The sequence below is a fragment of the Python bivittatus genome, unplaced genomic scaffold (genome assembly GCF_059951505.1).
Source record: "Python bivittatus isolate LINGU-HERP-01145 unplaced genomic scaffold, Pbiv_v1 ctg000980_np1212, whole genome shotgun sequence".
NCBI classification, from domain to species: Eukaryota; Metazoa; Chordata; class Lepidosauria; order Squamata; family Pythonidae; genus Python; species Python bivittatus.
In genome coordinates this window covers 41,531,784-41,558,208 of record NW_028277125.1, presented here as the reverse complement: position 1 = coordinate 41,558,208, position 26,425 = coordinate 41,531,784, and the positions used below count along the sequence as shown (strand labels likewise).

General features: G+C 39.3%; 3 protein-coding genes across 7 annotated transcripts in view; 2 read left to right on the top strand and 1 right to left on the bottom strand.

Moving 5' to 3' along the window:
• Window positions 1–8,496, top strand: part of WDR33 (WD repeat domain 33) — an 83,490-nt gene extending 74,994 nt beyond the window's left edge. For all 3 annotated transcript variants that reach the window (XM_007421959.4, XM_088132172.1, XM_088132174.1), the window contains exons 18-22: window positions 277–745; window positions 3,055–3,221; window positions 3,320–3,397; window positions 4,342–4,527; window positions 7,987–8,496. In XM_007421959.4, coding sequence (XP_007422021.1) covers window positions 277–745; window positions 3,055–3,221; window positions 3,320–3,397; window positions 4,342–4,527; window positions 7,987–8,210 — 1,124 coding nt within the window. In that variant the 3' untranslated portion in view covers window positions 8,211–8,496. The remainder of the gene's footprint in view (window positions 1–276; window positions 746–3,054; window positions 3,222–3,319; window positions 3,398–4,341; window positions 4,528–7,986) is intronic.
• Window positions 8,497–10,715: 2,219 nt separating this feature from the next.
• On the bottom strand, window positions 10,716–15,986 carry SFT2D3 (SFT2 domain containing 3). Its single transcript, XM_025175345.2, has one exon. The coding sequence runs from the start codon at window positions 15,482–15,484 to the stop codon at window positions 14,834–14,836; it is 651 nt and encodes a 216-aa protein (XP_025031113.2). The 5' UTR covers window positions 15,485–15,986; the 3' UTR covers window positions 10,716–14,833.
• A 2,463-nt stretch (window positions 15,987–18,449) lies between these two features.
• LIMS2 (LIM zinc finger domain containing 2) overlaps window positions 18,450–26,425 on the top strand; it is a 44,449-nt gene continuing 36,473 nt past the window's right edge. Inside the window, exons 1-2 of one of the 3 annotated variants that reach the window (XM_025175384.2) lie at window positions 18,450–18,674; window positions 22,391–22,535. In XM_025175384.2, coding sequence (XP_025031152.1) covers window positions 22,414–22,535 — 122 coding nt within the window. In that variant the 5' untranslated portion in view covers window positions 18,450–18,674; window positions 22,391–22,413. The remainder of the gene's footprint in view (window positions 18,675–22,390; window positions 22,536–26,425) is intronic. The other 2 variants (XM_025175380.2, XM_007421963.4) reach the window with 2 other exon arrangements.

Genomic DNA, 26,425 nt, shown 5'->3' with positions numbered 1-26,425 from the left:
CCCTCCTCCCCTGCCTCTTCATTCCAGAGAACTAGGGAGGGTCAATTCTGAGATGCTTTCTCAAATTATATTTCTGATTTGGGCTCAGATTTTATTTATCAGACCATTGTCTAGGCTGCAGCCCTTCCTCTTGTCTCAAGGTTATTTTCACAGCCCATTACACTTGCCTTTAACAGCTGGGAGGGGTTTTTTTTTCATAAAACTGTACACAAATACATCTTCAATGGACTGAAAAATTATTTTAAATATTTCAGATATGTTTCATTTATTTTTAAGGTGATTCTCGTGGTCCACCAAACCATCAAGTTGGCCCACTCTCAGAAAGGAGACACGACCAGAATAGTGGTGGTCCAGATCATGGCCCTGAAAGAGGCCCCTTCCGAGGTGGTCAAGAATGGAGTGATGGTAGAGACAGTAGGGGGATGCCAGACAGGAGGGCACCTCATTCAGATTTCCATGATGACTTTGATCGACCAGATGAATTTCGTGAAGACTTTCATCCAGACAAGCGATTTGGGCACCGTTTACGCGAATTTGAGGGAAGGGGAGGTCCACCTCAAGAAGAGAAATGGAGAAGAAGTGGTCCAGGCCCTCCTTTCCTTCCTGATCACAGGGAATTCAATGAAGGAGATGGTAGGGGTCCAAACCGTGGACCACCTGGGCCATGGGATGGACGTAGACCTTCAGATGAGCGATTCCCTCATGATCCAGAGGATACACGATATCGAGGAAGAAGAGATGAAAAGTAAGAATTCTAATTATTTTTTGACTGAAAATTAAGAAAAACTATTCTCTCCTGTTTCTTATTTAAAGAAAGGTATTTAATTCTAATAAATGAACTAATTTAAATATTTGTACATATTAAAATTCCTATGCATAAGTGTCTATCAGATCAATATTAAAATGAAATTATGAAAATTGGGAACAGAATTAATAGGAATACAGATCAGTCCCTTAGTTAGAATGCAAGGAATTATTTTAGCTATAAGTTAGAGGCCTAACAATCAGACCTGTAATTATTATTTGCTTCTTTAATCTGTAACCCTCTTCCGTTTCTCAGCTGATGAAGTTGTGCCTGTTGAACTTTCTAGAATTAATAATGGAAAAAAATATGCAATTAAACTGGTATCAGGGTGAAGATGTTCTCCTTCAAACTACACTGGCAATAGAATACGTAAATTTAAACTATGAATAGATTTTAGGATGAATTCTTTTGAAAGAATGCTTCACTGAAGTCTTGATTTTGAGATAGCTATAGATACACTGTATAAATAAAAATAATGACATTAGCAATAATTCAGTAATATTCTAAACAATAATCCTATGTCTTCAGAATATTGGAAAAAATGAGCTCACTGAGACATTTACATTTACTTAAGCATAAACTCTACTCTTGAAGATACCGGGCTGTATTTTATTAAAACCTGCATACCAAAATAGAAACATTTGTTTATAGCTTGGTAATGAAAATGGTATAATGACTGAAGCTTTATGAAGCGTTTTTTTGTTTGTTTGTTTTTTTGGTCCCCATTTTCTTTCATTTTCATTTTCACTCTCTGAAACAGCTGGCAAGATTTAGGTTTACTAAGTGTATCAATTCCAATACAGCTGCAAGCTTTAATTGATTGGTATTAGAGGTGGGATACCAGTTAAGTTAGCCAAATATCGTTAAGTGAGTTTAGTTGAAATGAAAAGTTCTTGCATTTAAAATAGCAACTGTTACACTGTTGCAGAAATAATAGAATAGTAAAAAAAAAAAAAAACAGTAGAAATAATTGGATTATCTTGTTCCCAGCTCTACAGAAGTCAAGGCAATATTTTATGCTCTCCCAGAAAATTTGTACAGCATTCACTCTTGTTTAGTTTCTTTTAGACATACAGGAACAATTTAAGGAAGCCAGTTTCAGAAGGTAGCCTGAAGCAAATAGAAACATGATGTTTCTGTTAAGTAGCTACTACCCAGGTGTTAAGCCTCATACCCTCTTGCCTATTCTGTTTGGATTTGTGGCCTCCCTAAGATCTTGCATGGTGCTTTGAGTAGATTCATTTTTGAACTGCTAGTTCATTTTTGCCAGGTGCTTTGGAAACCACACAAATTCTTTAGTTCCGTTCACATGTGTTTAGAATACAAATCATGTTCTGAGGTTCCAAACTGTGCAACAGGGAACCTATGGCTTACAGCTACTTTTTCACTTTAGTTTTCCATTCATACAACTTTCATGAAGCTGAGTATTCACAAATTCACTTCTCTATTTATACAACAATAATTTTTTTGGTTGACTTGGATATCATAACCAACTATAGTTAGCATAAATCATACTTTACAAATTTTGAATCTGGTTTGCTGTTCAGTTGCCAGTTCATTTGGCATTATTTGTCAACAGATAACCCACTATAGTTCTTACCTGTAATTTGTTTTTTTTAATCAGTCATAATACTGAACCTTTTTTTTTCTGGCAGGCAGGGTGGTACCACAGTGGCCTTCCTTGTGATAATAAATGTCAGAGGCTAATAAAACTGTGCGGTTGAGAGAGAGAAAACGGGAGCATAATACAGATGGACTTTGAATGTTCACATGTTTGAACCCGTTTTGGCTAGTTTCTTTGCTGCAATTAGGAATATGCCATTTCCCCAAATGTGATTAAAAAGAATATTAAACATTAACCTTATCCCCTTTCCACCATGGATAGATGATTTACACTTCGTCCAGAGTTTTCAAAAGGTACCTTCATGAGTGTTATGTAGTATATGAATGTACTGAATTTGATTAGTTAATTAATTGGAACTCACATGATCAAACATATTTGTTGCAAAGTCACTTTGTGACTTTAACAGAAAGTTCTGATTTCTGTCAGTCACAAAGTAAATAGTTGTTCATAATATCTACATTTGATTTTAGCCAAAAGGCTGAGAAGCCTTTCCAGCTTAATAATGTCATCCTATTGCAGTGTTTCAAAGTTGAATTTTTTAAAGAAATTTTAATTTTTAATTGAACATAACCATTATCAGCATGGACTTCTACATAATGCAATATTCTTACTTTGTTTGCTGTAGCTTTAGGAGAGGCACACCCTCAAGACATGAAGGCCGAGGACCAAGAGGAAGAGACAGTTTTCCTGGACCTGATGATTTCGTGCCAGAAGAAAATTTTGACTCATCAGAGGAAAATGCAAGGGGAAGAGATCATGGTGGTCGGGGAAGAGGTCGGGGTACTCCAAGAGGTATAGTTCATGTTCAGTTGAGGATAACATGTGATATAGTTCACATTTTTCTAAGCATTTCTTGTACTTTGTAATATCCCTTGTTTTTATTTATGCAGGGGGACGAAAAGGTCTCCTCCCCACTCCAGATGAGTTTCCTCATTTTGAAGGCCGAATGGATGGAAATCGAGAACCAGGTGAATATCTTAGTTATGCTTGACTGAGCACCACTGAATATTAGTGTTCACTCAGTTTTCCACTTGCATCCTAATACTACTTTCACATTACTTAAAAATTAGCATTCTTAGAATACTTGATTTGAAAGGCAAATGCCATGTTATATCTCTTCTTCTTTTCTTTTGCCAATATAATTCCTGATTAAAAGTGGCTTGTTTCTTTTAATACTTATCAAAAGCTAGGCAGTCTGTTTTAGATTCCTCTAGAAAGCTTCTCCCACACACTTTCCAAATTCTGCTTCAGGTTTCTGTAAGGGGCTACCAGACATTTCAGCTTACCTTTCAAAAAAATTGAACAATATCTTTTATTTCATTCTATCCCTTTTGACATCCAGATAGCTTGCATTCTCAGTATATACAGTCATAAACACAAGAATGATAATCTTTCACTTTACTGTTTCCCCTATAACTTTCTGAAAGACTGTAAGAGACCAATCACCAATTATAGGAAGTGTTTGATTGCAGTAATTACTGCTAAAGGTGGTACATACCTGCAACAGTTAATTGAATTTAAGGGGGCAGTTACTTTTTCACAATGGCACATTGTATGTTGAATGACTTTGTTCATGAAACAAATGAAACAAGGATCAAACCTTTGTGCTGTTGTTCACTTAGGCTCCCCTACATATCAGAATGTCCCACAAAACTTCTGATAACATTGGCAAAGACAAGCATTCATAAAAAGTGAAAGGGAGCAAATACCTTTTCAAATAACTGTATGTGCATGTGCAATCAATTAACAATTGATAATAATGATATCTAACTGAAAGGAATTTAAGGCACACATCTCTTTGGTTCTCAGATTTGTTTTGTTTTTAACAAAAAGAAGTTGACAGAAGAATTTCTAGTATGAAATTATTTGCATAGACTAAATTTCTCACCTCACTGTTTTTTGTCATGACCAGGTCCCCGCCAAGATCATCCTCCTCATGATGGACATTCTCCTGCAAATCGAGAACGTTCCTCCTCACTGCAAGGAATGGATATGGCCTCGCTACCACCCCGCAAACGTCCTTGGCATGATGGACCGGGAACCTCTGACCACAGAGAAATGGAAATGCAGGCTGGGCATCCAGAGGACAGAGGAAAAGGTAAGTTATAATCCTTTGAGAAATTGAGTAGTACGATATATACTCATATATAAGCCATCTACAGATAAGCCAACCCTCAAGTTCTTAACCAAAGCACCATGAAAAATACACCACCTGCAGATAAACGAACCCTTGAAATTTCCATATGTTTTAATTTTCACAATTGGTCTATCCTTGGGTGGCACATTTTTCATGGTATATTGGTTAAAAAATCAAGGGTCAGCTTATCCGTGAGTATATATAGGATATATGGGTACTTTTAAAAAGTATTACCATATATACTTGCAGATAAGCCCATCCACATTATTATTTATTTATTTATTTATTTATTTATTTAATTTGTCCCCGCCCATCTCCCCACAGTGGGGGACTCTGGGTGGCATATAAGCCAAACCCAATTTTTGGGTATATTCTGGCACCTAAAATCTCAGCATATCCATGAGTATATATGGTAAATGACAAATTGAGAAATGCTGGGAATGAATCTTAATAAAAAATGTAATTTAAAAACTATTAGTTCATTATTTTCTTTTTATTCTTTTTTAAAAATTAAATCCATATATACAAGTTTGGGTCTGCAAAATGATTTGCTCCTACCAGTTCACCCCAGTTTATATTTATCTAGATAAATGGAAGTAAATTACAGTGCATTTGGAAAGTATTCAGACCCCCTTCACTTTTTTCAATTTTGTTATGTTGCAGCCTGATACTACAATCGTTCAAATTCATTTTTTTCCTCTTTAATCTACACTCAGTACCCCATAATGTCAAAGTGAAAACAGAATTTTAGAAATGTCTGTAAATTTATTAAAAAGGAAAGACTGAAATACCACATTGGCATAAGCATTCAGACCCTTTACTCAGTACTTTGTTGAAGCACCTTTGGCAGCAATTACAGCCTCGAGTCTTTTCCGGTATGACGCAACAAGCTTTGCACACCTGGATTGGGGGATTTTCTGCCATTCTTCTTTGCAAATCCTCTCAAGCTCAATCAGGTTGGATGGGGACCATCAGTGGACAGCCATTTTCAGGTCTCTCCAGAGATGTTCAATAGGGTGTTCAAGTCAGGGCTCTGGCTGGGCCATGCTAGGACATTTACAGAGTTGTCCCTAAGCCATTCCTGTGTTATCTTGGCTGTGTGCTTAGGATCGTTGTCATGTTGGAAGGTGAACCTTCGGCCCAGTCTGAGGCCCTGAGCACTGTGAAACAGGTTTTCATTGAGGATATCTCTGTACTTTGCTCCATTCAGCTTTCCCTCAACCCTGACCAGTCTCCTAGTCCCTGCTGCTGAAAAACACCCCCACAGCATGATGCTGCCACCACCATGCTTCACTGTTGGGATGGTATTGGGCAGGTGATGAGCGGTGCCTGGTTTCCTCCAGACATAACGTTTAGAGTTGAGGCCAGACAGTTCAATCTTGGTTTCATCAGACCAGAGAATCTTGTTCCTCACAGTCTGAGAGTCCTTCAGGTGCTTTTTTGTAAACTCCAAGCAGGCTTTCATGTGTTTTGCACTGTGGAGAGACTTCGGTCTAGCCACTCTGCCATAAAGCCGAGATCGGTGGAGGGCTGCAGTGATGGTTGTCCTTCTGGAACTTTGTCCCATCTCCACACAGGATCTCTGGAGCTCAGTGACCATCAGGTTCTTGGTCACCTCTCTTACTAAGGCTCTTCTCCGATTGCTCAGTTTGGCTGGGTGACCAGCTCTTGGAAGAGTCCTGGTTGTGCCAAACTTCTTCCATTTGAGAATTATGGAGGCCACTGTGCTCTTGGGAACCTTCAATGCAGCAGACATTTTTTTGTAGCCTTCCCCAGATCTGTACCTTGCAATAATCCTGTCTGTGAGCTCTGCAGGCAGTTCCTTTGACCTCATGGCTTTTGCTCTGATACAGTATGCATTGTCAGCTGCGAGGCCTTCTATAGAGAGGTGTGTGCCTTTCCAAATCATGTCCAATCAATTTAATTTACCACAGGTAGACTCCAGTCAAGGTGTAGAAACAGCTCAGCAACTATCAAGAGAAATGGGAAGCACCTGAGCTAAATTTCAAGTGTTGTTGCAAAGGGTCTGAATACTTATGCCAATGTGATATTTCAGTTTTTCCTTTTTAATAAATTTACAGACATTTCTAAAATTCTGTTTTCACTTTGTCATTATGGGGTACTGAGTGTAGATTAATGAGAAAAAAAATGAATTTGAATGATTGTAGTATCAGGCTGCAACATAACAAAATTGAAAAAAGTGAAGGGGGTCTGAATACTTTCCGAATGCACTGTATTTCTAGTTATTTCAGAAATTATCTCTCTGGCCTCCCTTAGGATTGATGTTCAGACCAAATAAAAATCTCACTACTGTAGTCTGCTTCTGTGTCACTTTTTGTGCCTATCCCCTCATTGCCTAACTTCTGTTTTCCCTCTGAAAGTATTTACCTTTGAGGATGAGAGCATAAGGATAAGAGTTCTTCCCCACAAAATAATATATTTCATATTGATTTTACTTCATTAATATATCAGAAGTGTTTCCTAAAGCTGACATAAATTTGAATTTAAGTATTAGGACAAAATTCAGTAAATCACAGTGGCAATTCTTGAGAATAAGCTTATTGAACTCAGTAGGGATTACTTCTGAGTAACATTGTACAGTTAATGTGGTCCAAATCTTAGTCAACAAATGCAAATATTTAGTTAGAAATTAAGTTTACTAGAACATATTTAGAGTCTCAATAGATGCACTTTTTTTTAGATTTCTCAGTAGCAAATATAAAGTAACATATACTTGTTTAAATGTTAAAATAATGAAGACATTAAAAATTTGGAGAGCGAAAGGTATTTCTACTTGTCTCATATAGATAATGTTACCTGGGAAAGTTAATTAAAACCCTGAAACTGCCCAGTCTGATTGCCATAGGTATTGATTATTACAAATTAAATGCATCATTAAAATGGGGGGGGGGGATCTATCCAGCATCACTGTTACAGCACAGTGAAGAAACAGGTGTTTATAGCAGTTTTCCTTGATTCTTCATACTGTGCTAGAAAATAAGAATAACTGGGATGGCTTGGAGAAAATTAAATGTTGAGGGACACTCAAATGAAAGGCTAAGACAGTAGGTGATGCTGACCCACACGCTGGGTATTAGATTGAAAAATGATAGCATTCAATAGTATATGCCATCTTTAGCTTTCCAAGATTGAGATCTGACAAAGCATGCAGTACATGTTTCTTCTATAGCTCTATATTCTAAATATCTTTATTAGCCAATACAGCAGCAGGATTGTATCAACAACTTTTTAAAAAGTATTTGTGCTTTCTCTCTCTCTCTCTCTCATACACACACATACACACAATTGATTCTGGAGTTGGGGGAGTGTAAAAAAAATTGAGATTACATTCTTTGCATTTTCCATCAGGAAGATAGCAATAGCATGATATAATTTCAGTTTGCCCTTTTTTTATTGTAGGACGTGGAAAATCAGGACCTTCACAGAGAATGTCAAAGTCTGGAAGATCCAATTCTTTGGATGGAGAACACCATGATGGATATCATAGAGAAGAATTTGGAGGACCTCCAGGAAACAATCCTTCTAGAGGAGGAAGAAGTGGGAGTAACTGGGGAAGAGGAAGTAACATGAACTCAAGCCAGTCAAGGCGAGGAGGTTCTAGAGGTGGAGGAAGGGGTCGATAGAAGAGGTTATGACTGGGCAAAACCCAGTCTTTCTACTTGTTGCAGAATCATTGCGAAAATAATTCTGCAATCCTACAAACATGGACTCTAGATGGAGATAAATGATTGTTCATTAGTTCCTAAGAAGGTCTTTTCAAACATTAAATACCAGCTAGTAATACCATCACAATTACCTTTGTTTCATTTCCACACCATCCCAATCCCTTGTCATATCCATATTTCCTAAATTGATATCTGAAGATAAAGCTGGTTTTTTTTTTTTTTGGTTTTTTTTTTTTTTAGTGATGTGAGACATGGAGCACCTCCAGATTTCAGTTCATGTCAAGAACTTGTTTCTATATGTACAGTTGTCAGGAAAAGTTAAGTTGTTTTTGTATGAATACAGAATGCAATTTGTCCAAAATTAACAAAGAGTGTGTGATTTTGTATACACGTTTTCACATATCATAGAGGAACCATCCCCTAAAATTTCTGTGAGGAAATTTCTATGTTGGATACGTGCTCTGGCACAGAAGTAGTTATTGCACCTACTTACACAAGTTTTTAAGCCTCACAAGTTAACATTCAGTTAGCATGTTATAAAAATATATAAATGAAAATCACTTTTGTTGATTGATGGGAATGCCTTTTGCTTCAGTAACCAAAAATGAGCAGAAGGGTTCCATGTACAGATTCCCTGTTTGGTGTATAGAGTGAGTATAACTTTATATGGTGCAATAAGAATATCCAGCTAAAACATGTGACCATATATTAGCTACTGTTTTGTGATCTGAGAAGTAGTGATCAGTTCTGATTTATCCAGAAAAAAATCCCAATATTCTCCCATCTGACCATCTTGAAATACAATGGAAGACCTCAACTAAATAAGAAAAAAGATAGCTAACCCCTAATGAAAACTACTGAAGAGTCTGAATGGCCTCTTAAATTCAAAAGTCTTGAATTTGTTGTTTCTGAAGCCATAATTTAACCAAACCATTTAACATTATTTTTGAAAATATTTCTGCGAACAAAGCTTCAGCAATATCAAGAAAGAATAGCTAACTACAGTCTGAATAGACATTATAAAAAAAAACACCTTTAAATATTTTTCCATATTGCCCTTCAAGGTGTAAGAACAGTTTCTTTCCATTATATCTGTTTTATGTTTATTTTGCAATAAAATGTCCTCAGTTGAGATGTTTATTATCCAACATTCTGATTCTGAGACAATTTAAGCTTTATTTATCAAAGGTTGGTTTCACACATCACCATAATATGATTTGTTTGGCTTAGCATAATGTGTGAATCCATCCATTATGATTTAGCGTAAAAAACAAGGCAGATCACTATAGTTTGTAAATCATGGTTTGAAACCTAGCTTAACATGTATGATAGGATTTATTATAAAATGTGTAAACAATTGCAGGCTAAGAATTTCTATAGATTGTGTACATAGCTATTGAGCCTTTAAGAGATAAATGAGACCCTGGTCAATCTAGCCTTGATAAGAATTTAAAATATTTTAGGGCCAGTTGTATAGTAAGCCAGCCAACTTCATTCAAAACACAAGGAATGAAATAACCATACTCATTAGGGGTATGCAAAACAGGTATATTTGTTCTTTTTTCTTTTTTTTTAAGTTGTAAAAGTAACAAAATCAAAAGAGTTTTATACCTACTCTGCACTTATTGGTTATACAGCTAAAGAAAAGTGAACTAAGCCATCTTGTAAGGAACTCTTTTTGTATGAGCAAAAATGACAAATTACACAATTTTGTATAGTACATCTAATGTACAGATATTTCTCCTTTTTGGGGGAGGGGAGTGGGTAGATAAGCCTATTCTATTTTGAATATCTGACTTTTCCTTATCCAAGCAGAGGTTGTGAATTCGCTCCGGGAATACCTACTTCTTTTGCTCAAAAGTAAATTTGTCTCACCACTGTAATTACAAATTAACAGGAAATATTGCATTAATCTTAAACAGAGTTAGTTCTAACCAGGATCTACATCAATAAAGTTTTCAGCTGCTGCTTATAGGGAAACTATTACTAGTGTTAGCCATGTTTATGATTGTGACGATGCTTCCCTTCACTGGAAATAAAAGGAGGGGACAAGCACAGTCCAGTAGAAAAAGCAGGCCAAACTTTTTCTTAGTAGACTTCCAGTCTTAACTGTAGCTAAGGGGAAGTCTAAATTCTGTGTGTGTTGCCTTTCAGATTTATTTCATTAATACAATGATCTGATCTCATTTATCTTGCCCCAAACCAGCAGATATAAAACTGATTTGCATTTCAATGAAATGGTAACAGATTAAATTTAATATTAAGAAGGTATAGAAAATAATGAAAATAACATTTTAAACAAATTCTTGGTAAATCCCAAGTATTGAACATCACAGAAAAGTAGTTATCCTCTTATGCACAGGAATTTAAATAGTAAATGAAGAAAGTACAGCTAGTAAATTGGTACATTTGGCACAATGTACCACAAGGCCATTTGAACTCAACAGAAAAAGTAAAGAGACATCACATTTCAGACATTTTATTAAAGATTTAAAGATTTTTTTAAAAAATAACTTTATCCCCCAAATGCCCCATTATACCAGGGAATAGGACAATCTTTCTGAACTGAGTTCCACGGAACCCTAAGGTTCCATGAGATGTTGCTAGGGGTTCTGTGAAAGACTGCAATTGAAAAAAAAGGTTTTTTTTAACTTTGCACACCACACAATGCTAGCGCTCGCAGTAATGGGAATTTTTATATGCCATGACTCAGCTACTGACCTGCCAGTCTGCTGTTGTTGTAAAGGTTGTAAAATGTGGATTGTGTAGGTTAGAAATGAAATATATTGTGATGTTTTTGTATTTTTTACAATTTTTTATGCAGTAGTTCCTTGAGATTTGAAAATCATTTCAAGGGTTCTTCCAGGATAAAAAGGTTGAGAAAAGCTGGAATAGAATAACATACTCCAATTTTGTAGGCTAGTTTATGTAGTAAAAATACACTTGGGTTGCAGTCCTATATTCACTTTCTTGGGAATAAGCTCCACTGAAGTTGTAAATAGAGAAAGGATTGCAATGTTTATTTTATTGTACTCCTCTAATTGAGACTATTTTAAATAATCTTTTAAATGATTGCGTGAAAATCTGTTCTTAATTTAAATATTTAGCAACTTTTTGATTCACAACTATTTTCTATTGCATTACATGACATATGCTTCACAAATTACTGTGACTTAGAAATACCAATTTAAATTAAAAATTACCATTTTATTATTCTGTAACTCACTACCTAGACCCATTCTTAACACAGTAATTTCAAAGTGCCACTAGAATCAGCAAGACGTGCTTTTGAGTAAATTGTCCAGGGCGGGGCTCTGCTGTAGATTTTCTATGCAAATAGTCAAAGTAGCCACTTAAATATAAACATCTGCTTACAAGTTGTTCCCTTCATTAGTAAAACACCTATGATATAAGACCTTGCTTATGCATCTGCATGTGTTATAAATTATTTCTTAGAATTTGCTAGTTTATTAAGCCTTTGAGTTTAATATTTAAACCCACTTCCCTTAATTTAATCCTTTTGACTTCAGAGAGTACAACACTTAAGAGATATAAAAACTGCTTTACAGGCTACAATTTTAGGAGAAATAAACTCTGTATTTGCAGTGCAAAACTGTGACACCAACCCTGAATTTATGTAGTTTTTAGATGTAGTTACATTATGAAATGAATGCAGTTTTACATAAACAACCTGAGGTGCTTTGTAGTAGAAGCAGTTTCTTGATATACTAAACCATCTAGATAATACTGCATTAATTATGATATTAAGTATTAGGAGCCAAAGCTGTTCAAAGCAATACAGAGACATAATGGAAGATTTCATGTACACTTAAATCATGACAGTTTTAATATTCAAGGGCAATTACAATGCCTAAAGGAATTTAGTTATGGGGATAACTCATCCAGATTTTTCAAATACTGTATATAATGATTTTCCCAAATCCCAATAACTCCATAACCCATTCTGGCAGACTTAGCCTATGTATAAATGACTGAATTCGAAGTGAAGTATATTTTAGCAGTCATATGATCATACAATTTTGAACACTGTTGGACATGTTCTATACAGTTAATCTTCTGCTTAATGAACTAATAGAGAAAGGAGTGGGATTTTTGTTGAATCCAAAAACATACCTGTGGCTTTTCCCTTGGTTCTATTTTGAGGGCCAAGAACATGTCCCTCTCCCTAAGAATTTGAGCTGCAACCAAGAAGCAAAAGGCAATGAAAGCTACAGGCATTCTAACAAGAGCCTGAGACTCTGCCAAACACAAGCACAGCTGACTGGCACACCAAAGACAAGCTGCAGCTGAGGGGCCATGTGGAGGCTGAGGATCAGAGTCTGGGAGCACCACAGCCAGAACAATTGCCCAGCCTTATGACTGGGCCAATCCAAGAGCCAGAGAAGAAGCCTCCAGAGGCAAGCACCAAACAAGGTACCACATGATGCCACTATAGCAACTCTCAAGATCTAGATTTTGCCGTTTAAATCCTAAGTCCACTAAACTGAAGTCTGTTAAATCAAGAGTTCACTGGACCCATTACAAATTCAGCATAGGTAAGAATTTGATAAAACTAATCTTGATAAATATCCATTTACATAGTAACAATTCCAGAATGCAAGGGCTTTATGCAATGTTACAGATCCAAGTTCCTCTGAAAAGGTTGGAGACACAAACCGACCATCAGTCTATATGCATTTTTAAACAATTTTTTTCAAAGGACTGAACTTGAGGTCAGCTTACTATTGCCCAGCAAATACAGTGCAAAATCCACTGCCACATACATCAGCTACTATAATGAACTAGATGATTTTTTTAAAAAAATCACTGCCTGAGAGGACAGCTAAGTAGCATGTAGTAAGGAAGACACACATTTTTAATCCTTTCAAACATCACTGTCATTAATGACAGTTTGCCCAGCATTTCTTCCTTCCTGCAACCTTTGGAGGCAGGCATTGATTTCAAGACTGCATTAAAAGTCCTTTTCTCCAGTCTATGAACTGGCACAAAAGTAATGCTGTTATAGTTGTGCTTCCCTAGTGTTGAGCCCTATTCTTTAGTACAAGGCGAACCACTGTGTTGTTCTTACGCCTTTAATGCAGGACAATTTAAGGAAAGCAATCTGTGGATGCCTCTGGCTTCATTTATCCTCCTGCTGATACTCACTTCCCAACAGAAAAAAACAATGATCACTTGCCCTAATTTGGGCTGGGGACAAATTTTTCAGATAGCTAGATCCAAACCCAGCTGCAAGAGAGGAGGGGGCTGCTCAGGAAAGCAAGAGGGGAGCCTTGTACAGGGCAGCCTTCTCCTGCTGATGTTGGGCTGACAACTGATTTAAAGGGCTCAGAGGCTGCTCAGTGGGAAAGTTCTCCTCTCTTGTTTAATTGGGCAGTCCTCTCTCACCATGCAGATAAGATGGGTGCCTGGGACAAAGGTTTGGGGTATCTTTCCAGTTGCCCAAGGGACAGGTCACAGGCGCCGAGATGCTCTGTACCTCTGACTAGTCCATTGGCTTGCTTCTGACCATGGGTCTAGCACTCTTGAAAGATGTGAAGAGGGAGGGAGAGGTGAGAGAAACAAGAAACACAGCAAGGTAAAGAGAGCAACAGCATGAGACAGTTAAGAATTGCCACCTCTTCTACATGCTGCCAGCCAAGCTATTATTTGGACACAAGTTTAGTGTTGTTTTTTTCAAAAGGGCTGGTCAGAAGTAAGTTACAGGTGCAGAAGTGTTGTCAGGAACACTCTCTGGTGAATGGAGCTAAAAAGTGCAGAGGAGAGGCACAGATGAAGCAGGTAGGAATGATCAACAAAGAGCAAAATTCTGAGAAATGGGATTCCAGAACATGTATAGAAAATCTGTTCATGTGTATGGCTTTACATGCTAATTTCACTATTCTATAGGAACAGAACTTTACAGGCAATATATATTTTTACGTTCAGCTATGACCTCAACTAATGCAGCTCTGTTCTGCAGCCCAGGCCAAAATGGCCACACAGGGCAGTGCCACTGACTGGAGGGGAGAAGTTGTAATCACACCAGCCCAAAGGCCAATAGCAGCTGGACAAATCCCAGCCCAACAACACCATAAATTAAACTGTTGACAAAGCATCCTAATCACATCCACCCAAAATTGTGTAAGAAGAGAGAAAACACATCTATAACTGGAATACATAAAGGAAACATTAGCTGCCTCTCTATGGTCTGAGGATGAGAGAAATGAGGTTGTACATTTTAAAAATGGTTAGTGGGGCATGTTTGTGCAATGGCTAGAGGAACACACGGAGCCTGCAAAAACAGGCATTATCCTTTGGCTACTTCTACCTGCCACGGTAGTTCAGCTTTAAGTCACATCCTTTGTTTTACTACTACTTCTCAGCAGTAAGACAGTGTGAGGCAACTGGATTATCTCCTTGTCTCCTGGAATTCACAAAACAGTTGCAGAAGAAACTTTCACGATCCCTGGGATGCAGCCTGCATATCCTGCTCTGCGCACTGCTTCGAAAAGCGGGCCGGGTGCCTTCTCACGGAGCAGTCTTCCCAAGTCCAGCAGCTGGACTTCCGACGACAGATCAACTCACACTGGAAGAGCCTTAGAGACACTTCGTCGCACGAAGCTACCCAGGAAGCTGCCGACATAGCGCAACCCGGCAGCTCCGCCAGGCAACGAGGAAAAGAAGTAGGCTCCTCCGGCTCCCAGCTGGACCACGGCTCCCAGCACGGTGAGCAGCGTACTTCGGAGCCCGAGAGCCGCGTACAGGGTTCCGCCCACGGAGCCCAAATAAAGGATGGCCAGGCCGCGCCGGTCGGGGTCGCCCAGGAAGCGGCTCGGGCCCCGCAAGAAGCCGGCGGCTCCCAACGCAAAGGCCGAGCCCAAGGACCAGAGCAGCGCGAACTTCCGGAGCAGCAGGAGCGACCCATAAAGCGCGGCGAGGCCGAAACAGAGAGCAGCCAGCAGCAGGCACAGCGCGCTCCCCACCAGTCGCTGCCAACGGGACACGCCCGTCGGCAGCCACGGATCCGGCTCCGGGTCGGCCGCCCACGACCACGCTCCCGTCGCGGGGAAAGGGTTCATGCGACGCAGCCAGACCCCCACGCCCGAGCCAGCTTCTTCTGCCTCGCCCTGCGGAGGGGCCTGAGGCGCTGACAAAACCGTCGAGCCGCCGCCGCCGCCGCCGCCCTTGGACTGAGCTAAATATTCTTGCAGCTGCCGGTTCAGATCTGCCATCTTAGCGAGGAGTCTGTTGGGAACAGGCGGGAGGCGAAGGCAGAAGTAAATGGGCAACAACGCTGCTCTCCGTAACGGCGGGACGTGGTTCCCATTTGCAAAGCGGCGCTGCTAAGCAGAAGGTTGGCCGACTTGGCTTGGCCTCTTTAAAAAGGCAGGCGCCACCTTCTTTGGGAGAAACGTGATTCGCGTTCAGGCAGCTGCGTGCGCGTGTCCAGAGTCCAGATGGGCGGAGAATGAGGTTGCGCAGGCAGCCCCGGCCCCCAGCTTCCTCGCGGGCGTCTGAACGAGAAGAGCCTTTTCTGGACACACCTCGGAACAGTCCATGACCCCGGGCGACTTTCCCTCACCGGGGGTGCGCGACTCCCCACTTCAAAGACAGCAACTGCGCATTCGCAGAAGGCAGAAGAAACGGGGGCGGTGCTTCCGCATTCTACAGTCGCGGAGAATGATGCGTAGCCCCATGTGGCTTCTGATTGGCTATTTCTAGAGAGAGGGCGGGACTTGGGACTAGTACTGAGGTCTGAACAGTTTGTAGTGTTAGTCAATCTTGGCAACTTGAAGATGTGTGGACTTCAACTCCCAGAATTCCCCAGCTAGCACGAACTAGATTGTTGTGCACTGAAGGATGTGTACGGGGTGTCCAGAGAGGGGTGGCACCTCTGGTGGAGGGGCCCATTATGCCCTTTCTAGGGCTGCTTGTTCACCTGTGGTCTGCACCTGGCATTTAGCAGCCACACTCGGTATACTGTCGGGCCAAACCAGGTGAGGGTAGCCAACGGGTCTTTTGACTCTTGGTGAGATAGGGGATTTGTCTATCCCTGTCAGCCCTCCCAGGTAAACCAGAAAGGAAATAAGACTAGATGAACTAATTCAACTTTATTGTAAGGCTACATTAACAGAACCTTGCAAGTCTGAAAGCACAAATATTCTGCCCTCCTTATTTACCACCTGAGTAGTTAGGGCAGATCTTTCCTTAGTTTCTTTCTTTGACCATTACCCTATTGCAGATTCCTTTCTCTTTTATCTGATAGTTCCCTAGGCGGCATCTCTTTCTCCCCTCTTCCAGGGTCATCACAATCCCAGTGTGTGAAGTCTGGCTTTGGCAGATTGACCAGAGGAGACTGATCAATGATCCAATGTCCAAGAAAGCAAACCCAGCAGGCATTGTGGAGCACTAAGAGCACAAGACACTTAGATGTCCTGGTCATCCACTGCAGCAGGAGAGGTCTCCAGCTGTAAGTTCTCCATGCCACTGGATTAAGGTCTCTTATGCCGAGAGAGTAGGACTGCCTCCTGTGCAATGGCTGTTCTATTTAAAACTCCATCACACATAGGTTTCTGTTGTGCAATTCATCTTCATCTACAACTCATCTGCAAATCATCTCAGTCCACACCTACCAGACTGGAATTGCAGAGCCACCTCCGTCTCCACAGATGAACTGCACAGCAGCATGTCTTCTTCGAACCCAAAGGACTACCATATATAAGGATGTGAGATTACTCTAGGTAGCCCCTCACTATTATTCCACACCAGGGACATTATGGCCCCAGGGTCGGGGTCGAGGTTATTTAATTTCATTAAGTTATTTAATTTTCATTTCATTCATTATATCAAAGTAAGGAGACAAAAAGACCTGAAAGACAAAGTTAGGGGGTAGATCATCATAAGAAAAATCTATGTGGTCACTAAGAGTTAACAATGACTTGTTGGCACATCAATAATCAAGGGAACACAAACAGTGATAATTTCCCATTAGCACATTTACTTTGCTACATCAATGTGTGAAATGAAATAAACCATTAGCAATTCAAGCAGGTCTTCCACCTGTAATTTCAAGCATTACCCCTAGAACTGCTAAGTGAATGAAGTGCAACCGCAGGCTTCTTATTAAAAAGGTTGTATTATTATTGCTGTGACCCTTAGGCATAGTAATTGCAGTAATAAGCATACCTGATCTGTTCATGGTCCACTCCTAGGTTCTTTTACAACATGTGCACTCCAGTTCCATATAGTATATTGATTATAGGTACCAATGCATGTACTACAGGATCCAGTCTCTAGGGAATATCCTGCTATGCTACCTCATGTTCCCAAGTCCCCCACAACCACCCCTGAAAAGGAAATCAAAATTTGCAGGATCCCTCAACTTCATATGCTGATATGCTAGACACATGTATCACAAACATTCCAACTTTATGTAATGAAATTAAGTTTGTGGCTTTAATATAATTATTGTGAACAATATTATTGTAATATCTTTAGCTCCTTAAAATGTATTCTGACAAAATAGAATGCATGCAAAAACGGCCTTTTTGTTTTTATCTTGATGGGACCAAGATTCTTTTATAGTGGTTGCTGGGACATAAGAAATTTAAGGGTGAGAACACTCAGTTAACAACCAGAACAGATCTTCTGTCCCTTGCCCACAAAATGCCATTTACAGCAGCATGCACAGTCCCTGAAAAGCATGATATCCATCCAGCCATCAGAAATGTTCAAAACATAATGGACAAAAACTAATTTTATTTGGAGGAAAGGCTGGATCCAAATAACCATTCCTAATCCAGTAGGAAGTCAGTCCCAGGTAAGCAACTGCAGCTTTCACCTTCAAAGGCTGCCATTTCAGTATCAGTACTTAAGCATGACTTGAATGGTGCATGGGGGTACAGTATTAAGAATATTCCTAAAAAGATGGCAACATATAATGGCCACATGCATAAAATGAGGTGTACAGTGGATTTAACAGTACCTATCCAAAAGAGTGGACTCTCTAGTCGTAAAAGCTGTTAAGAATATCTCCAGAGTCCTACCCGGCCCTGCAAACCTATCGACGCGGTTTGCCTTCCACCGCCCCGACTCTACGAGGTCCCACCACACCAGGCCCGCCGCCCTCGCTATTTCATTATTTATTATTTCATTCCCTTTCTAGGAAAAATATGTGCCGAGCCGAGGGGCGGGAGAAAGATCAGGCCGCCCGTCTTGAGCCACGGGGGCGGCCCGCCACAGCAGCCAGCCCAGGGCGGAGGAGAAGGAAGACCAGGCGGGCTGCGGGGCTGCCGTGGTCTGGAGTGGGGTGTTCTAGCGCGCTGCTCGTCGCTCTCCACACGACCGGCTGGGAGGCAGCCGCCCACGCACCGAAGCTCGCTGGCCAAGAGAGCTTGGACCCACCGCCGCCATGACGGGCAGGTAGGAGAAAAAACAACGAGGTCCGCCGTGGTCGCCTGGAAGCTCGGCTGGGCTTTATTTGCCAGGGCGGGGGTGACTAAGCGCCTGGACAGCCTAGCCGCCTTCCTCCCCGGGACCGCTACCTCCGGAGGCTCAGTAGCTGGCAGGGTTCCCCCTTCCGCGGGAGTTAAAAAGCAGCAGTCGGGCTTTGCAGTCGTGATGCCTCGTGAGCGCGGGAGGGCGTGTATGGAATGGGACCACTAGCCGACGAGAAGGTTTCTTTGCCCATCTACCTGGGATGGAGTCTCGCTCTTCTGGCCACAGCCGCTCATTTCTCTTACATATGATGCGATCATTTTTGCTTTAAGTGGCCTTGGAGATAGTGAAGACCAAATGCTAGGTTGTCAACAGCAGGTGGCAGCACCTAGCTGACCTTGGCTGATTGCACAAAACCGAAGCAGGTACCAGTCCTGATTGTACTTAGATGGGAGACCACAAGGAAATCCGGGTCTTCAGCCTAGACTGGGAAGTTAAAAAACATCCTGAAAGAAGGCCGTGTATTGCTGCTATAATCCCTGTAATCAATCAATCAATCCCTGAAGTCACTTGTAAAGTACACTTGTTGCTTGGGGCTGGCTTTATCTTAAACCATCTTTATGGGGGTCTTATTAGCTAATAAACATTTGCAGAATGCTGAGGTATAGCAAACAAGCACTTTATGTGGGGAGGGTGAAAGCTTTTACCCTGTCGCTTTGACTCTTCAGGCCTGTCACTGTTTAAATATTAGACACCATTATTTGTTTTCTGAAATTATTTGCTCTCTGAGAGCCAGTTTGGTTGAATAGTTAAGGCTCCAGGCTAGAAACCAGGAGACGGTGAGTTCTAGTGCCGCCTTAGGTATGAAAGCCAGCTGGGTGACTTTGGGCCCGTGGCTCTTTCTCAGCCCACAATGTCAGGCTCGGGTGAAAAGCCAGTCGGTAAATTCCTGTCGCAACCAGTGGATCAACATTTGGTTGATCCAAAAAAAGTGGACCCTGCTCCTGCAAGAAAAATCCTAGGAAGGAAAAAGAAATGCCTCTCTCTTCTCGGAACCACTATAATTGCAGGCGTCCATCTCTAGGCTTTGAATTGACTGTACGTTATTGTAGATTGGTGCTACTTTTACTGTCTATAAAATAAATTTAAACTATAAAATACATGAGTATCGATTGGGGAGAGTGAATGCTGTGCAAAGGTCTGTTAGAAAGAATAAAGCATGTAATGACAAAGGGAATAAAAATACAGAGTTGTTCAAATAGATTGTTAAAAGAATCAGAGAAAACCTATAAAGAGCATTGTAAGGTTCTGGGTAGATATTGGGCAGATGTTGGTCTGCCCTTCTTTAGAGCAACTCTGCTGTAAAGAGGTTCCAAGTTGCATAAAAATGCAGTTTGTGAGCACATACCAAGAACATAAATGTTAGAGGCTGTGAATCAAAGTTAAACATACAGTTGAAATAAAAAATAACTTTATGCAATATTTCTAGCTAACCTTGTTACCTCTTCCTTAGGATGAGCTGATGCCTAAAGTCAAAGTACCCTTACTTGTTTTAGTGGACTTTTCCCCAGCTTCTTATAGATCATTTTCTTTTTATCAGAGGCTCCACAGCAGTGTTTTTAATTCCTTCTCCCAATACCTTGCTTCTCTTCCAAATTTTAAAGGCGATACCCTTTTACTTTACAAGGGGGGAGCTGGGGGATCTCTTGTGCTATGTGTTAAGGTAAGTATCCTTCCTTTTGTTTGAGCAAAGAGATGCATCCTGGGGAAATCTGCAGTTTGTGTGACATGCAGCTGACAGGCTGGAGTTTTGTGAAGGCATGTTGGGTTCACAACTATATTATATTTGCTCTTACTATTATATTTTTATTTGCTTTTACTATTATTTAATTTTTTGTCAGTGGGGGTAGTAATAAACCTGCATTTTCATTTTATTTTGCATAAATAAATAAATACATTAATTCTATTAAAAAAAGATAAACAATGAGGAATAGCAAGAAGAAATCATGAGACTGAAATGACAAGGCTCTGTTAGTCCAGTAGTGGACTTAGCCTATTTTTTGTGTTTTGTGAGTGCAAATGATGGTATTCAGGGTTATTCAAAAATAATGTTCTGAACATTTCTTTCTTACATGATTTTAAAAAATCTAACTATGCAGTATAGGTGTTCATGAGCTATTTGGCATAAAATTAAGCTATATGATTAATGAATTTGCATAAATACTTCCAAACAAAAAATTAAATGCCTACTATTTAAAAATGTCATTGTTAATGATGAAGTATTTCTGTCTATGTTCTGTTATAAATTATCACATCTTTTGAAACTGTGGTTGCCAAATCAATCATGATTCCCATGATTAATGGATTATGATAGTAGGACAGACTGGCAGAGAAGTAGTATGGGTGAGTCATTAAAAGTCCATAAAACTTACCCTATGTGATAAATATAACAGAATGCCTGTAAACACATAACGGTTCTTATTGGGGAAAACTTGACATCTTTCCCTACTGTGGCAAACCTTGGTTGTTTAATAGATAACTGGTGGGCTTAATAGATAAAAGATAAGACCTTCTGACTTAAGGCATGTTATCCTGGCTAGGTATGATAATAGCAAATTAGATAAGGAACACTCATAGCACACCCAAGATATTTCCACTTCTAGATCTGTGAAAATAATTAGTGCAGAAACGGGAGAATCTGTCAGGCTACTCTGGTGAAACCTTTGGCAATGATTGCTCTAAAAGATTGCTAGTATTACTGCTTCCAACAATCTTAATAAAACCAATAGTTGTTTTTTTTTAAACTGTTAAAAATAACTTTTTGGGTGTTTGCATATTGTTAGATTCTTTACCTTACTCCAGTTTGTTTCTGTTACAGTGGGGGGTTTTTTATACAGACAGAATAGGGAATACTGTAATAACTAATAAGCAACCTCACATGAAATATGATAACAAAAGACAACAGAGCGATAGATAAAGGAGAGAAGGACAAGGAGGGATCACCAAAACAATTTAAACTTCAGAGTTATGACTCTGATTTGTGCAATGTGATCCTTTTTCCAAAGTGGGTGTGGAGTAAGCAACAGCTTCAGTCAATAACTTTCTGTGTCCAGAGTTTATGTACTGGGGTGGGGGTGGGGGTAGGAATGTAAAATATGTTTCTTGACTGAGCTTCTTGATATGTTACTGGTATGTGATTTTTGGAGTGAGTTTCAAAGCCACTCTGCTCTTTTCTAGCAGAGAAAAGTGACCTAAAGAACTTTAGATAGGGCATAAATAATACAAAACTAGCTAAGGAAGGCTGACACTAAAGGATATATTTCTATTATTATCATTGTTATTTACTGATGAAATATCTACTGTTAAAAATCTCGTAGCTTTTTCTTCTAGTTTTTATTTCTGATATTTATAGTGAGGGAATTGAGGTGAATAAAGTTTTGAAATTTAGTGTTTGTTAAATGGCTCTGAACAAGTACAATAATTCTGAATTCACAACATTGTTATTAATGGGATGGATTGAAGAAAGAAGTAAAGCAGGCAAGAAATCTATGCAGTTCCTGAGCAGAAAATGGTGTATAAGAAGAATGGACTTTACTTCTTTTAATTAGCAAGTACAAGAAGACAGTTTTTCTGGAAGAAATCTATTTCCTGAACCTTGTGAGTTTGTACTTCAGAGTCGCTGTCCTGTTATCCTCATGCAGTTTTCTTCCCAGTGGTAAGAACCATGGCTGGTGTGGGACTTCAGGGGCTAGCATCTTCCAAACTCTATCAACGCCGACAAGAACGTCTGAGTGGCACAGTGTCCCTGTTGAATGATGAAAAAGAGAGGGCAACCGGAATATTAGGGTAGGTTATTTGGATACATCCTCAGAGTAATAGTCGCCAATATGTTTAGAATGTTTGCTCTGATTTACTTTGAGGCAGGAAGTAAGGAAAACCAGGTTTGAATTTCCCCTCTTCACTTCAGGGAAGTGTCCCTTTGGCTCTGATTGTATCAGTTCTGTACAAAAACAGGAAACCAGCTATGGAAACCTTCGTCACTTGAAGTTAAAATAGGTAATAGGATGGTGGTGTAACTAGCACTGTATAAATAAACTTAGAGTATCTCTATCTTGTTATATTTGATTCGACCTTACTTGGCATCAAGAATCAACTGATACTTTTTCCCGTCTAAAATAAGTTTACAATATTATCAATACTTTTTTAAAGTTATAGTTTACTTTTTCTTTGTGTTCAGTGTGTATGATCATACTGCAAAAGAAACAGGATTTTAATCCCTTGAAGCAGGGCAAAATTTTCCAGGACATATTTTCTGTCTTTGAAATATAAGAAAAGCTCCCTTATAAAAGTTTGGTGATCTTTAGAAATTGTTTAGTTTTTTAAAAACATATATACTGTAATTGTATATGCATAGTTCAGACAAACCTAACGTTTTCCTTCCTCCTTAACAGAAAAGTTCATGTATAGTGAAGCATTTATAATCATTGGCCAAATAGCAGTTTACTGCATAAAAGTGTAATATACTGTTTAAAACTTTAATAAGTTTTAATGCTTTTTTAACATATACGTGAAACCACTAGGTGAGGTCATCAGGAGTTTGGATGATGATGATTATCAATATGCTACAATAATGATACCCAAATCTATTTCTTCTATAATTTTTTTCTCAAGACATGGGGTTGTCTTCCAGACAAACTATAAAGTTATTATCTATCAGTTTAAAACCCAAAATACCTGAAGTTTGAGTTGTTTGAGATACCTCATTTTTCTCTATGATCCTCAGTGTTGAGATAATCGGAGACATCGGTCTTGGGTGCCTCCAGCTTACCTAGCGATGGCTTAGGAATGGGCCTTCTCAATTGTTGCTCTTAAATTGTAGAAAGCAGCCCATGTTGGTATCAAGGGTCTACTTCCTTAAGAGGCTTTCAAGAAAGCTATAAATTCCTCTTTTCAGTCTCTTTTAATGATATTGAATAGTTTTATATTTTAATTTGATTTTTATCTTGATTTTTACAGTATTTTCTTTTAATATACTTTGGTTTTAATTTTAATGTAAACCATTCTGAAGTGTTTAGGCAAGACAGTATAGAAATAAAGTTACATACATAACAATTTACACAGCCCCTTCTACCTTGGTACAGAGGGATTTGATGGGTTGGAACTATAGTCTGTGATAGGTGTTACACTAGAATAACCCTAAAGGGAGCTCAGATAGCAAGATTCTCTGTCTCAGTATAACTTTATGAACATAAAATGTTGGCTGACCCATCTCATTATACAGGGATGAAAAAAACTATGCTTGCTAGGCATCTGTCTTCTACATAAAACGTACAGGAGTATTGGCTTTCTTGGTGTCTGGTCATTAACCTCTTGGTATGCATAACAACCCCACCGTATGAATTGCATAAACAAACCTACTTCCTCCCATTGGCAGTCAAGTCACAGAATTCTGAACCAGTTGCAGCTTGTGAGTCATCTTCAAGGCAGCCCCATGTAAACCACAAAGCCAAGCTGTAAGATGATGAGTCTCTATTGTGTGATTATCCCAATCCCAAAAAGGTCACAACTAGTCCTCCTGACTAATTACATTCAAGGTAAATTAGAGTACTTCTATATAGTTATCTTCATTCTGTCTAACATTCCCCAGACTTCTAGAATCAGCTTTGAAGCGGTTTGTGATTGCTCTCGCCACAGCTGCTGAAAAGTCTGAATGAGCCAATCAGCATTTCCTCCAGCTTGAAGGTTAGGGAAGAAAGCAAACCTTGGGATCTCTCTTGTACCCCATTCCGTTTCCACCTGTACTGAGATTGTCTCCACAGCATCCCTCTAAACAGTTGGCCTGGTTGCTCTGCACACATCCACTACTGGTATAGACATCAATCAACTTGTGTTGTACAATCCTTCAGCTTGGAAATACTAATAGGGCTGATCTTCTGTGATGTGATATGAAACAGCCCATATGGCAATTTTCAGAGCTCTCCATTTTTCTGCCGTTGACCTTGTCTGTATACATTAAAGTATATATTCCAGATTAGGCTGGCTGGAAAAAACTAGTTTCTGGCATACATTACTTCTAGCCTGGAATATACTATTAGGCAGCCAAGTTTGTAGGGCAGAAATAATGGATTTACATTTTTTTTGTAAACTCAAGGAGTAGAAATTGGACAGCCTCAGTAGTTGCTGCAAAGACTAAAACAAGAATAAAAGGACTCAGGCATTGATGTATTTATAAAGGATGCATTTTTAGATATATTTTAATAGCATTTGCAAGGATTGCTTTTAATTTTTTTTAATTGGTGTTTGGTATATTCTATTTTAATATTTTATATGTTAGTATTACTTCAGACCTTAAGGGCGCTATGGTGCTCAATTTCTCTGGTTAGATTGTATTAATTTTTATTATGTACCTACCCATATTCCAAGATACTGTACTTTGATAATAGAACACTCAGCAATATCTGTTAATTAACTGACTTTTTCATTCTTATAAAGTTAGCTGGATCCTTAACTTCAATAGAAAATATCTGTAGCTCAGGATTGAATTGAGTTTTTGGCGCTTTCTGAGATTGGTTGTTTGCTTGCAGACGTTTCATTGCCTAACTAGGTAACATCATCAGTGTAGGATTTGCTGCCTGTGTATACCTCATAGCTTGTCCTGCCAGTTTTGATGGGGATGTAGTTTCCTCCGTGGTGGTTCCTTGATTATTGTTTTCTGCCTTATTGTTTGTCTGGTGCTGATCCCTGCTTATCTGAATGTTGGTTGTTGGAGGGGTTCTAGTCTTTTTGTTTTTTCCTAGGTTTTTTATTGTCTTTTTTTTTAATGTTGTGTAAATGTGGTTTATCTCTATGTGTCTATTGATGGCTGATTTGTCTGAATGCCGAGCATCCAGGAATTCGTAGCATTTTTGGATTCGGCTTAGTCTAAGATGCTAATAGTTTCCCAGTTAAAATTGTGATTGAGTCTGTGTGTTGTGAGATTAAGGAATTTTTGTTATGTCTTCTGACAGCTAGTTGGTGTTTGTGGATGTACTCTGCTAGTCTTCTGCCAGCGTGTCCTTGCATTGTATGTTGTAGATAACCCCTGTTTTTTCTTCTTGGGCTACTGGGTCTTTTGGTTTGCTTAAGAAGTTTTGGAGGGCTTTAGTTGGCTTGTGTGCTACAGTGATGCCATGTGGTTATAACAGTCTATTGCTTGTTTCTGAGATGTTTTTGATGTATGGAAGTGTTGTCCTTTTCATGGGTTGTAGTGGTTGTCCTATAACAGCTTGTGTGATTAGACACTTTTTGATAAAGTTGTGTGGGTATCCATTTTGTTGGAAGATATTTAACTCCTGTCTTTAATTCCTAATGCAAGTTATGAAAGCTGCTGTTCTAATATAAGAAATTCTTTACTATTTGACATTTTTAGCCTTTTGCAAGTAGGTGGCTGTGTGGGATGGATGAGTGCTGCAACATGAAAATCCAGAAATGCTTGTAAGGTCAGAAGTAACAAAAGGCATAACTATGGCTCTGCCAAGATGCAGATCATGTTTTCCTCCATGGAAGTTTTCACTTCTGTTTCTTGTAGCCCATTAGCACTTAGTTTTTCACATAACTCTCATCTGGAAATGATATTTGTGTCATGAAAATCTCTCTCTCTCATCTTTACTTATTCAAGCTTTTCTGGTATTTTGGCAGTCCTTGCTTTAAACAGTTAGCATGAAAGTTGAAAGCATCAATAGAATATATCCATAATA